The 13600-nt window shown below is 41.8% G+C and overlaps 1 protein-coding gene across 1 annotated transcript; it reads left to right on the top strand.

Moving 5' to 3' along the window:
- Positions 1–8598: 8598 nt before the first annotated feature.
- LOC139450052 (uncharacterized) lies at positions 8599–11870 on the top strand. The gene is made up of 4 exons (XM_071231685.1): positions 8599–8808; positions 9687–9847; positions 10469–10689; positions 10932–11870. Exons 1-4 carry the CDS (start codon positions 8715–8717, stop codon positions 11077–11079), a joined length of 624 nt encoding a protein of 207 aa, XP_071087786.1. The 5' UTR covers positions 8599–8714; the 3' UTR covers positions 11080–11870.
- Positions 11871–13600: the final 1730 nt, after the last annotated feature.

Below are 13600 nucleotides of genomic sequence, written 5' to 3'. Positions count from 1 at the left end.
AAGAGATTGTCCGGGTTAGGAAGCCGGACATCTCTTCATGGCTAAGAGATTGTCCGGGTTAGGTATATAGCCGGACATTTCTTCATGAGTAAGAGATTGTCCGGGTTAGGTATATAGCCGGATATTTCTTCATGGGTAAGAGATTGTCCGGGTTAGGTATATAGCCAGACATCTATCCATGGGTAAGAGATTGTCCGGGTTAGGTATATTTCAGATATTTCTGTAGATATTCCAGCAATATAGAGGCTTGGGAACATTGAATGTGGGTAATCGAACCAGAATGTTCAGGGTGACACGCGAACGTTTTAGCCACCAGGCTATACCCAGTCGCCCTACAAGAATGTGTCCGGTTTGCATCAAGTAAACGCTCATCTTTATGTTCATAAAAAATTGCCAATGCATCTGTGCCGTCTTGGTGGTGGCGCATATTCAAATCAAAGAGTAACGATAAACATAATTTATCAACAACGTTTCGCATCCTTTCGTAATCCCTGGGGGCGGTCGGGTAGCCTAGTGGTTAAAGTGTTCGCTCGTCACGCCGAAGAACCGGGTTCGATTTCCGACATGGGTACAATGTGTGAAGCCCATTTCTGGTGTCCCCCGCCGTGATATTGCTGGAATATTGCTAAAAGCGGCGTAAAACCATACTCACTCACTCACTCTGTTTTTCAAATCAGATCTATTACACAGATCCGATACATCTCGGAGTGAAAAAAGGGGTGGTCGGGTAGGCTGGTGGTTCAGGCGTTCGTTCGTCACGCCAGTCCCGGGTTCGATTCCAACATAGGTACAATGTGTGAAGCCCATTTTTTTCTGGTGTACCCCGCGCCGTGATATTGCTGGAATATTGCTAAAAGCGGTGTAAAACCATAATCACTCACCATCTGCGTGGAGACTAGTGACCTCTATCACGTTTTCTTATAAGGCAATCACCGACATCTCCATCTGACAACCACTTGATAAGATACACGCTGAAAGACCAAATAGCTACTGTCAGTGTATGTAACCATAGATGCATATTTCAAGGTTTGGGATAGCCTATTGTTTTTTTAATAATAGGTTCCTCTTGAAACGCTCATGAAAAAAATTAAAGACGTTTACTATTATTGCGAAAACGGAGCTACAATGGTCATACTACATTGAGATTGACAAGGCTTGGTCCAGGAATCATGCTACACTATCTTGTCCCTATCTTTGTAAAGAGCAATGTGTTGTGGTGCATCTGCACTCATATCTCCTCCTTGTAAAACAGTGATGTGTTGTATCTGCACTCATATCTCCTCCTTGTAAAACAGTGATATGTTGTGGTGTATCTTCACTCGTATCTCCTCCTTGTAAAACAGTGATGTGTTGTGGTGTATCTGCACTCATATCTCCTCCTTGTAAAACAGTGTCGTTGTGTATCTGCACTCATATCTCCTCCTTGTAAAACAGTGATGTGTTGTGGTGCATCTGCACTCATATCTCCTCCTTGTAAAACAGTGACGTGTTGTGGTGCATCTGCACTCATATCTCCTCCTTGTAAAACAGTGATGGGTTGTGGTGTATCTGCACTCATATCTCCTCCTTGTAACACAGTGACGTGTTGTGGTGCATCTGCACTCATATCTCCTCCTTGTAAAACAGTGATGGGTTGTGGTGTATCTGCACTCATATCTCCTCCTTGTAACACAGTGACGTGTTGTGGTGTATCTGCACTCATATCTCCTCCTTGTAACACAGTGACGTGTTGTGGTGCATCTGCACTCATATCTCCTCCTTGTAAAACAGTGATGGGTTGTGGTGTATCTGCACTCATATCTCCTCCTTGTAACACAGTGACGTGTTGTGGTGTATCTGCACTCATATCTCCTCCTTGTAAAACAGTGATATGTTGTGGTGTATCTTCACTCGTATCTCCTCCTTGTAAAACAGTGATGTGTTGTGGTGTATCTGCACTCATATCTCCTCCTTGTAAAACAGTGTCGTTGTGTATCTGCACTCATATCTCCTCCTTGTAAAACAGTGATGTGTTGTGGTGCATCTGCACTCATATCTCCTCCTTGTAAAACAGTGACGTGTTGTGGTGCATCTGCACTCATATCTCCTCCTTGTAAAACAGTGATGGGTTGTGGTGTATCTGCACTCATATCTCCTCCTTGTAACACAGTGACGTGTTGTGGTGCATCTGCACTCATATCTCCTCCTTGTAAAACAGTGATGGGTTGTGGTGTATCTGCACTCATATCTCCTCCTTGTAACACAGTGACGTGTTGTGGTGTATCTGCACTCATATCTCCTCCTTGTAACACAGTGACGTGTTGTGGTGCATCTGCACTCATATCTCCTCCTTGTAAAACAGTGATGGGTTGTGGTGTATCTGCACTCATATCTCCTCCTTGTAACACAGTGACGTGTTGTGGTGTATCTGCACTCATATCTCCTCCTTGTAAAACAGTGATATGTTGTGGTGTATCTTCACTCGTATCTCCTCCTTGTAAAACAGTGATGTGTTGTGGTGTATCTGCACTCATATCTCCTCCTTGTAAAACAGTGTCGTTGTGTATCTGCACTCATATCTCCTCCTTGTAAAACAGTGATGTGTTGTGGTGCATCTGCACTCATATCTCCTCCTTGTAAAACAGTGACGTGTTGTGGTGCATCTGCACTCATATCTCCTCCTTGTAAAACAGTGATGGGTTGTGGTGTATCTGCACTCATATCTCCTCCTTGTAACACAGTGACGTGTTGTGGTGCATCTGCACTCATATCTCCTCCTTGTAAAACAGTGATGGGTTGTGGTGTATCTGCACTCATATCTCCTCCTTGTAACACAGTGACGTGTTGTGGTGTATCTGCACTCATATCTCCTCCTTGTAACACAGTGACGTGTTGTGGTGCATCTGCACTCATATCTCCTCCTTGTAAAACATCCATGTGTTGTATCTGCACTCATATCTCCTCCTTGTAAAACAGTGATGTGTTGTGGTGTATCTGCACTCATATCTCCTCCTTGTAACACAGTGACGTGTTGTGGTGCATCTGCACTCATATCTCCTCCTCGGAAAACAGTGATGTGTTGTGGTGTATCTGCACTCGTATCTCCACCTTGTAAAACATCCATGTGTTGTGGTGTATATCTCTAGTGTCTAGGTAAAACACACCTTCTTTTGTAGGCAATGTTCCATTCATCGCATGATGTCGATGTCTCCCTACCTGCTATCTTATACCAGTTCGTTAGTCATCACATTACACAATATACTTATCTTGAACAAACAAGCAAACTGGCTCCTTGATTCGCTACTGTCAGTTTCTGACAAACTATTATGAACCATTATGAACTCGTCCCAACTCGCATTTGTGTATATTTAGGAGATAAATATTTCGTTTTGTAAGATTTGCGTGATGTTATGCTGAATGGAAGTACGGAAATTTCATTTGAACACGACGCCGTAAGGCGGAGTGTTCAAATGAAAAATTTCCGTACATCCATTCAGCATAACATCACGCAAATCTTACAAAACGAAATATTTATCGACATTGTAACATGAACGTTAATTAAATCGATATTTAGGAGGAACTAATTTACTGAGCGCATGACACAACAAAACTGTCGTTAGTAATACGTCTCCTCGTGCTCACCTTCGAAAAGATGCATGATATGGGGTGCCGCGAAACCGATCAATGGTTTCGAGGTAATCCAATAATGAGGGTCCATTTTACGAAAGGGGTGGTCATATGTTCAAGCTCATTTCTCAGAAAATAAACAAACAACAGGAAATATCACAAATTCAATTCTTTATCACAGTTCCTCATCTTACTTGTAATTTGTAGTTATGCGTAACTATGAAATACAAATAATCAAAATTAGAAAAGACGTACATACTGTTTGGCCCCTGTACAAGATAGTGTCAACTCGCCTGAAACTGAGGTGGTGACAAGAGACGTCAAACGTGCGAAATTTCAGACATGCAGCTTAGCTGGGATTGAAAAAGTTGTTTACTGTTACAGTGGAATAACATATGTGAGAGAGGCCGTGGAAATTAGCAGAAGAATTAACCTGGAAATTACTCACGGGAGCAGTGGACAGTGGCAGGATATTTGTATCTATGACAGGTACCAAATTACGTTCGTTAGCGAGCTGCTCCTGTCTCTGAAAAATGTTCGAATAATGTCGTTTTTGAGACGAGCACGAGTCAATGGAATACGACTTCAACGATTCATCGGATTTGTGGCCGGTAATTCTGCAAATCTCGCGATTCAATACCTGCGTTTGACAGTAAAGTGACGGCAGTTTGCAGTGTGAAATTCCCGGTCTTGGATAATGTTTATGCTGCGCTCAAATGGCGGCCCCCTGATGTGCCTGTGTATGGCAGCACGCAACCCAACAAAACTCGATTTTGAGTAAAGTTCTCCCTCAGCATTTCTGACTTCGGCATAAAAGAACCTCAGTCTCTCATTCAGTTGAAAAGCAGGAAGCTCTTCGAACGTGGGTTCAAAACCTCGGAAACCAAGCCATTCTGGAAGTGAAAAGATTGCCGTGTTCAGGGTACAAATGTGACGGTAAGTGGGAGTATTTCGTTATTATTACGGTGTCGTGTTTAAATGAAATTTCCGTATATCCATTTAGTATAACATATCTCAAATCTTACAAAACGAAATATTTAATTTATGTTAAGATTTTGGTCAATCTCGTTATATTATTGCCAATTTTTGCGATGACACATTGGTCACGCTTTAAATTGCTATTATGGCAATGGTGTAAGGGAGGTAACTCTCGCTGATGTTGATCGAATCTGCGTAGGAATTTTTTTTTATTTGTTTATGTATTCTTTTATGTTTCAATGGCTTACGTCGAAATATTTTAACTCCCAGTAGATTTGGAGAGGTTCCTATCCACGATGTCCTGTACTGCTTTTGTATCAAGGGACGCGAAGCGGTGACTGGACGCTTGAACTTTGGGCTCTACGGAAACGCTGGCTGTATTTCCTAGTTCGGGGGCCATCTCAGAACGGTTTTCAGCTTCAACAGCTTTTTGTGGGTTATAATAAGAACAAAATTAGGTGGATGTATGAAAGTCATTATAGAGTTGCAATAAATGTTTTTTACTCTGTTAAAAATTGATTTTGTTTTGTTTTTTCCTTTGGCCAAGCCCAAGAAAATTACATTATTTATGATTATGATTTTGTAATTAATGGAAAAAGGTAAATTTCATTTACCTTCAAATTCTTGTATTATCTCAGAAAATGTCTCGTCGCCACATTCACTCAATATTTCATCGAAATCTCCGATGTGGAAGTCAGGGTAAATTTCCATCTGTTCCTCCATGTTGATGATTTCAAAAATAGTTCCATTAATTAATGTATACATACACGGTGATGAGACCCCAAAAATTCAGCGATGTTATGCTCATTCGACAACACTTTTTAACCAATCAGATCAGGGAACATACCTACATTTATGTTACAATTGATTTTGAATAACGTTCGCTGTATATAACCACGGACTTATAATATAATATACGAGGGTCGATTGATAAGTTGTGAGCCTACCTCAAGGAGTGTGGTACGGATGAATTCCTTTGTGGTGGATCAAGTACAATGACATACACAGAAGGATTGTTGCATTGGACACATTATTTAGTTTAGTATAAGCTATTGACTGCAAGGGGGGTTATGAGATGACTTAAAATGAGGAAACAGGAAACGCGAGCTGTTATCAAATACATTCACAAGAAAGGCTTAACACTCAATGCCATATATGAGGATATGTTATCCACACTAGGGGAAGATGCTCCGTCATATGCAACAGTGAAAAGATGGGTGGCAGAGTTTAAACGTGGGCGATCGAGCACTGATGATGAACCCCGTCCTGGTCCACCTGTTGTGTCTTCAACACCTGAAATGGTACAGCGAATCCTGGACATAGTCATGGACGACTGACGAGTGACACAGCGACAGATAGCCAACTTAGTGGACATCCCTCAGGAGCGAGTGCATTTCATTCTGACAGATATTCTAGGAATGCACAAGGTTTCTGCTCGACGGGTCCCCAAACTGTTGACAGCTGATCAGAAACGTCAAAGAGCGAATCTCTCAAGGGAGGACCTCAAGCTTTTTAAAGGTGATCCAGATAGCCTTCTCAAACGATTTGTTACAATGGATGAAACATGGGTCCATCACTTTGAACCTGAATCAAAACAACAGTCTAAACAGTGGAAACATGTCACATCTCCTACTCCAAAGAAAGCCAAGTCTGTGCCTTCAGCTGGGAAAGTCATGGCATCCGTGTTTTGGGATTCTGAAGGTGTGATCATTGTGGACTGGCTTCCTAAAGGCTGTACTGTTACAGGGGCTTACTATGTTGAACTTCTGAGACGGTTAAGAGAGAAAATCAAAGTTACGCGACGTGGAAAGTTGGCGAAAGGTGTGCTTTATCATCACGACAATGCTCCAGCACACACATCACTGATAATACTAGCCAAAATCGGAGGATTTGGCTCCGTCGGACTATGATCTGTTCTCTCAGTTAAAAAGGCATTTAGCTGGAACTCATTTCCAGTCAGATGATGACGTCATTACAGCGGTCAACAACTTTTGGAGTTGACAAAAGTGGCATAATGGCATTGAAACATCGCTGGCAGAAGTGTGTTGACCTTACAGGGGACTATGTCGAAAAATAAAAAGCTTTGGTATCAAACTGACTTTGTTTTCTTTGTTAGGCTTAGAACTTATCAATCGCCCCTCGTAGGTCCGTGACAAAACTAACATCGGGGACATACACGCACTTGCGTCGTCAGGCTTTCACAGGACGCAAAATGTTGCGTCCAATGCGCTCACACATTGTTTGTTTGTTTGTTTGAGAAGAAACGCGATTTATATTGCGAGACCTATGGGTGGCAAACACATATGGCCGTTCGCATCAATAACCCGTTTGTCAGTCGAAATCTAATATATAAAACTATTTTACAATAGCCTTAAGCTTAACATGTGCAATACTGTAACACCGGTGCCTCGGTAACATGGTGGAAGTCAAGTGAACGGTGCCACGTGTCGCCAGCCTGGGACTCCTGTGTTCAAGCCTTGGACCCTCTAATTATATCCCAGAGTAAACTCGGAAATAGTTCGACGCAAGTAGACGCTACATCGGGATTTGTATTTCATTTCTACAGCCAACATTTCTTTGAGGCAACAAATTAAAAACTAAAAATGTCATGTCCCATGTTCTTGTTCCGTGTTTTCCAGCGTATTTCTATTAAACGAAATGAGTATATAAAAGTATGAAGCATCTTAGATAATTCATTGCAAATAAATGTACTTCACCTCCCAAGGAGCTATGGAATAAGAAATTGATATACGGTAACCCGGCCATTACCTGTTTGTAATTGTTCTAGCTGAATGTGGGGGGCGGTCGGGTAGCCTAGTGGTTAAAGCGTTCGCTCGTCACGCCGAAGACCCGGGTTCGATTCCCGACATGGGTACAATGTGTGAAGCCCATTTCTGGTGTCCCCCGCCGTGATATTGCTGGAATATTGCTAAAAGCGGCGTAAAACCATACTCACTCACTCACTCTAGCTGAATTTTGTCAACATTATGTTATTCAAAATAAGTTTGTGAATTGGATTTAATGCCGCTCTGAGCGAGTTTTGGTTTGGTTTGTTGTTTTACGCCGCACTCAGCAATATTCCAGCTATATGACGGCGGTCTGTAAATAATCGAGTCTGGACCAGACAATCCAGTGATTGACATCATAAGCATCGATCCACGCAATTGGGATCGATGACATGCTTCAACCAAGTCAGCGTGCCTGACTTCCCGATCCCGTTAGTTGCCTCTTACGACAAACATAGTCACCTTTTACGGCAAGAATGGGTCGCTGAGTGAGTTGGGTTTAACGCCACTTTGAACAGTAATCCAGTTGAGAGTCAGCTTAATGTGGGAGGAAAGACCGAAGTGATGTAGGTCTCAGACGTTAACCACTTTGGTGAAACCCATGATCAAGGGTATGGTGCTGATAAAACTAGAAACATAATCGGGGTGAACTGAGATTCGAACCCACGTTCATAGCTTTCTGGTGTGTCTGCACAGAGAATTGCGTCGCCTTAGACGACTGTGCCAAACTATGTTCCAATTGTGAATCAAGACCTTAAAGTGAAGGAAATGTCTTTATGAATATGTATTTAAAGATGCATTTGATTTCAGAACATATTTAGTTTTATTGAAATCTATATTGAACTCCGATGGTATATGTGGTTGTGTTTATGTCATCTTATACTTAATAATCACTTAATGGGTCCTTGGGTGCATGTCAAAATGTTTATGCGCCATGCAAGATTCAGGACAAACAAGTCATGACCCTTGAATATTGTGTCAGACGGAGTAACGATCGTGTCGAGAGGTGGCAGCAAAATACGTCAAAACCATTACATCATGTACGTATTTTCTGTTGTAACAATAGACCAAATCTGACAACCTATGTTGGTCAAGCGTTACTTTTGTTCCTATCCTTAAAGCGCACGTCAATGAATGCTCTCGAGAATTATAAAGCGAGCGTCAATGCAAATACGACATTTCCGGGTTTAAGATGAACAAGAAGGGGGTGAGAGCATCCCCCTGTTTCAGACCATTATATCTGACCTGGACGGGAAACACATTGAGTGACTCTTCCGTTGGCCCAGTATATCTTCTTACCCTATAGAACAGTCATTCATTTACTGCAGAGGTTACTGGTAAATCATGAATATGAAGCTGTGCGTGGCTGCAATCGTGGTTTGTTTTGGCCTGTCGGAGGCCTTTCTCTGGGAAAGAAGAACTGCTACAGCATCAGGAGGTGGGTTTGTTTTAACATAATAATACTTCAAAATAATTTACTCCGTGCTGAAGTAATTGATTATGCCTTTTCGTCACTTCTAAATGGTTTGTTTGGATTGTCTGAAATATATATTATTAAATATATTGTGCCGAATATTTAAAAAACATGACTAAGTACATAAGAAAATAATAGTGGTAATATTTACTAACTGTCCTGGACAAGGATTTTGAACACAAAAGGAAAAAAGAAACAAAATGGGCCGACCATTCGAAATTCTATTTTCTGTTCACAAAAAAAATTAAAACTATCGTTTTCAATTACATTGTTCGGATCTATGAGATCGATGATGATTTTTTATATAGGTTCAATATTGGTAGGCACGGCAAACTGATGGGCCACTGGGTTAGACAAAATGAGACATTAAAGTTGCTACTAAGATTAGATAACTAAATGTGAACGTGGTCATTTAAAGACAATTGTTCTTAAGATAGCTTTTTCTGTATAGAAATAAATACCTGTTTATCTATTGTTTCTGTCAGCTCTTTCCATTATAACGTTTAGGGTAAGCGACAGAGAGCTAGAGGTGCACTCCTTTATGCCCTGTTGTTTTAAGGTGTGTCACATGTGGAAGGACGTCTAAACATTTGAAACTTCATACATTCAAATCGTTGTTCAACGAGATCTGTTCTACTATACGTTGTAATATATAATATGACAGACTCCCATCAGGACATCTCATGCTTACCGTAAGAACGTACCGAATAAATTGGGACCTGGTAGACGGACCGTTGCTCATGGCTCACGGATTGGTTTGTCGATTCCATACACGTCATCGTCTCATACGGGGAATATTTCAGACTGCAGCTTAATAATACATCCAATCATTTTCTTCACAGAAACTGACCCCCAGTGCTTTGCGCACGGCTCTGCGGGACGATGCGAGTTCTACTCCTGTTTTGAAAACAGGCTGTCATGCGGAAGCCGGGGGTACATGTCCAAATATGGAGGTTACTACTGTGCCCGGTTCGCCGAGCTGTACAATACCTTTGACCAACAGGTGAGTGGAAACATTGCCAAATGAATATCGTGCATTGCCTAAGTTGGTAAATATGAACAACAAAGTACATAGTTACATTGCACCCGTCAATTACCCGGTTAGAATGGGTCTTCAGCAACCCTTATCGTAAGAGGCGATTAACGGGATCGGATGGTCAGGCTCGCTGACATGGTTTATGCAAGTCATCGTCTCCAATTGCGTATATCGATGCCTATAATATTAATCACTGGATTGTCTGGTCCAGACTCGATTATTTATTGACCGCCGTCATAGAGCTGGAATATTGCTGAGTGCGGCGTTAAACAACAAACAAAAATAGTTACGTTGTTTTAACGTAAAGCACCTCTTAGTATCCGGGGGACCTGAAGCGTCGCCATTCACTGTGCACAGTTGCCACCCCTAGTCGTTCCAGAGTTCGCCACATTCGTGACCAACTCGTGTCATTCCAGGACAAGCTGAAAGACGATTTGTAATTAAAACAAGGACTGATACGCACGAGTCCGTTAATCGTGGATTCCAATAAGTATTTCGTCGAAATAAAAATATATTGTCCCAGAAAATGCTTGAAAAAATACCCCCGAATATTAATGGTCGGTCACTAAACTCATCTTCTGTGCGCAGGCTAAGGACTGGATCAACGCCACCTCGCGGTGTATGACAGAACGACTTTTGGCCTACTACAACCAGGAGACGGTTCAGTGTCATGATCTTTCACACTTCGCCTGGAACAATTGGAGCGCGTGTTACCTGGAAAACGGATTCTGCGAAGTATTCTGGGCTAACCGACAGGCATTCTGGGATATCTACCAATTCCGTGACCTCTTCTCCATGGGGGCAGGAAAGTAAGTCTTTCATTTAGATCTACTTCCGCTGTCTTGAGATTGAAAAAAATCTGATGATCTATATCCAGAGAGGCGTCCAAATGTAGTATCAGAGACCATTATATGGTCTCTGGTGGTATGTAGCAGGAAGTGAAATTGACTGAGAGAGAATTATGATATTTTGGACCCATCCGTTTTAAAAATGCTGGATACGACCTAGAATAATATTTCAATATAACCATTTATGTCCATTGTACTTGCAGGATCTGGCGAGAGATGATGCAGATAACGGGTCAGTGCGCAGCTCAGCGAGGGTCAGCGGAATTCACCCAGCGGGGCGGCTTCCAGGGCATGATCGACAACATCAGGAACCTCGGAGACAGAATCAGGAACACTGTCAGCAAGAAGTAAACCGATAAGGACAAACGTCAATCTCTTCATAACGACCGATAGCGGACAGAAGGACCCAGCCCAACACCCAACGCTGGTCTCGTCACCGGAGTGCGCATGACGGAAGTGGGTAGTGGAGAAAGGCCCTTGCTGGAAATTGCGGTGGACCGAACTTGGACCCTTCTTCTTGCTCAGTTTCTACTAATACCGATTTTTATTTCGCGTTCGGGATTGTCTTGACACTCTGTATAAAGACATTGTTCGGTGTTGATACTGTTATGTGAGCGCATCTTCCACTGTATTTGTCCACACATCCACCTCTCCCACAAAATATCAGGGAAAATCGAATGTGCATTAAGCCTATTACACAGGAACTCGTTATTGGACTGTAAATATACGTATATACCGCCAATATTCTCTACTTATACATTGTGGGAATATATTTTTATCAACAGACCAATAATGAGTTCCTCTGGGCTATTATCGTGATGCCCACATTAAAATACAAACATTTTTGTTATATTATTGGTATATCCTTGTATTATCCCGGTATGGAATACAAATAATACATCACTAAATCAATGTCGAATACAGTATCATTAGGATTAGGATAAAAGCAACGGAAACGAATAAACGTTTTCAGGCACCTGTGTCGTCACTATGTGCCGCCTTACAGTCTGTTACATGAAGTCATGTTACATCACCAAGCATGACACGGATGCCTTGAACCCGCCTGTAACATCTGCTGCTGTAAGATTTGTGCACTGTACATGTGAGCTACAAAACGTTTGATAATAAATAATGTCTTACAATGTTTTTTTTTGTCTGATTTTACAATGAATGTCAGGGTTTTTTTTGTCAGCAGATGTAAGTGACATGATTTGTTTGTTGTTTAACGCCGCACTCAGCAATACTCCAGCTATATGACATCAGTCTGTAAATAATCGAGTCTGGACCAGACAGTCCCGTGATTGACATCATGAGCATCGATCCACACAATTGGGATCGATGACATGCCTCTTAGTTACTACATGTACCTGAAGTTTGCAGTGTTAGTTGTTTTTTGTTTTACACCCTACAATACAATAGTCTAGCTTTATTAGGGTGGACTGTAAATAATTGAGTCTGGACCAGACATCACATCATAAGCATCAGGTGTAGTGAAGTGTCTGCCCGTAGAGCGGAAGGTCGGTGGTTTGATCCTCGGTTTCTTAATACCAAAAAGTGCTAAAAAATGATAATTGTTACCCCTGCCTGGTGCTCAACATTAAGGGGCTAAAACAAGGACTGGTCTGCTGAGTCTGTATACTGTGTCTGAGTTGGGTATTCATGTTAATCTGCAGCATCGTACCTCAGTGGGCTAGCACTATAAAACCAGCATTAGTCAGTGACTAGAAGAGGTGAGGCGAGATGAAATGGTGTTCAAGATTTTGCACTTACGAATGTGTGTGTGTGAGAGAGAGAGAGAGAGAAACTAGTCAGACCAATCCCGATTTTATTGTGCTAACCCACTGAGATACCATACCAGTTTAACATGAATACCCTACTCAGATACAGCATGGTAACTCAGCTGACGAGTCCTTGTTTAGCCCCTTCATGCCAAGTGCCAGGCAGGGTAATAACACCATCTTTTTTGGTCTTTTGGTATGTCACGACTAGTAGAAGCAGACACACACACACACACAAGTAGCTATATATGTGCAATATTCTTGAAGTGACCTTGACTACGCACTTAGCAATATTCCAGCTATATGAGGGCTGTCTGTAAATATCAAATCTGGATCAGACAATCCAGTGATTGACATCATGAGCTCATTGAACTGGAATAGTTCTATGTGAGGCGTTAAACAACAAACAAAAAATCATGAGCATCGATCTACACAATTGAGATATGATGACATGCATCAACCAAGTCAGTGAGCCTAACCACCCAATCCACCTCATCATTTAAGGACTTTTCTAGGCCTGAACTGCCAAATACGAGGCCATTTCAAGCCTGTGCTAACCTTGCTCCTGCCAAGACCCAGCTTCACAACAGATGGCAAAAAATCCAATACACAATCTGATATTGTCTCTAAACAATTCTCTACCTACAGCATTCCAAACCCTGTACAAGTAGACTGGACATTTCTGCTGTCCGAGGACAGATATCTGATTTTCAATTTCCTCACTTTCAAACAAATATAGTATCAGTGGTTGAATCTAAATTTAATGCTGTACTCTGCTAATTTTCAGCCATAGTACAGTGGACTATAAATACTTGAGTCTAGACCAGGCTATCCAGTGATTGATGTTATAAACAATGTTCCACACTGATGAGTTAATATGACACACAATCATTCAAGTCACACAGTCGGAACTTCTGATCCAATTTTGCAACCAACACAGGTTGTGGGGACCAGTTCTACATCAGAATCGGTTCTCACTGAAGGAGATGCAGTCCAGGCAGACAGGAAAGTGTACCTCAGTGAGATCTGGGGGTTTCCCCCTAAACATCCATGTTTTCAGATTTGCTAATAATCTTTGAATACACAATGTCATT

Source organism: Haliotis cracherodii, unplaced genomic scaffold, assembly GCF_022045235.1.
Source record: "Haliotis cracherodii isolate W230 unplaced genomic scaffold, xgHalCrac1.p SCAF_8, whole genome shotgun sequence".
Lineage (NCBI taxonomy): Eukaryota > Metazoa > Mollusca > Gastropoda > Lepetellida > Haliotidae > Haliotis > Haliotis cracherodii.
The sequence above is the reverse complement of the archived record's forward strand: the minus strand, read 5'-3'. Positions and strand labels throughout refer to the sequence as shown.

Excerpts from the sequence above, each read along its gene's own strand:
- LOC139450052 (XM_071231685.1), top strand. The coding sequence starts at position 8,715 with ATGAATATGAAGCTGTGCGTGGCTGCAATCGTGGTTTGTTTTGGCCTG. Across the intron at positions 8,809-9,686 it reads AACTGCTACAGCATCAGGAG|AAACTGACCCCCAGTGCTTT; the intron begins GTGGGTTTGTTT and ends TTTTCTTCACAG. Across the intron at positions 9,848-10,468 it reads ACAATACCTTTGACCAACAG|GCTAAGGACTGGATCAACGC; the intron begins GTGAGTGGAAAC and ends TTCTGTGCGCAG.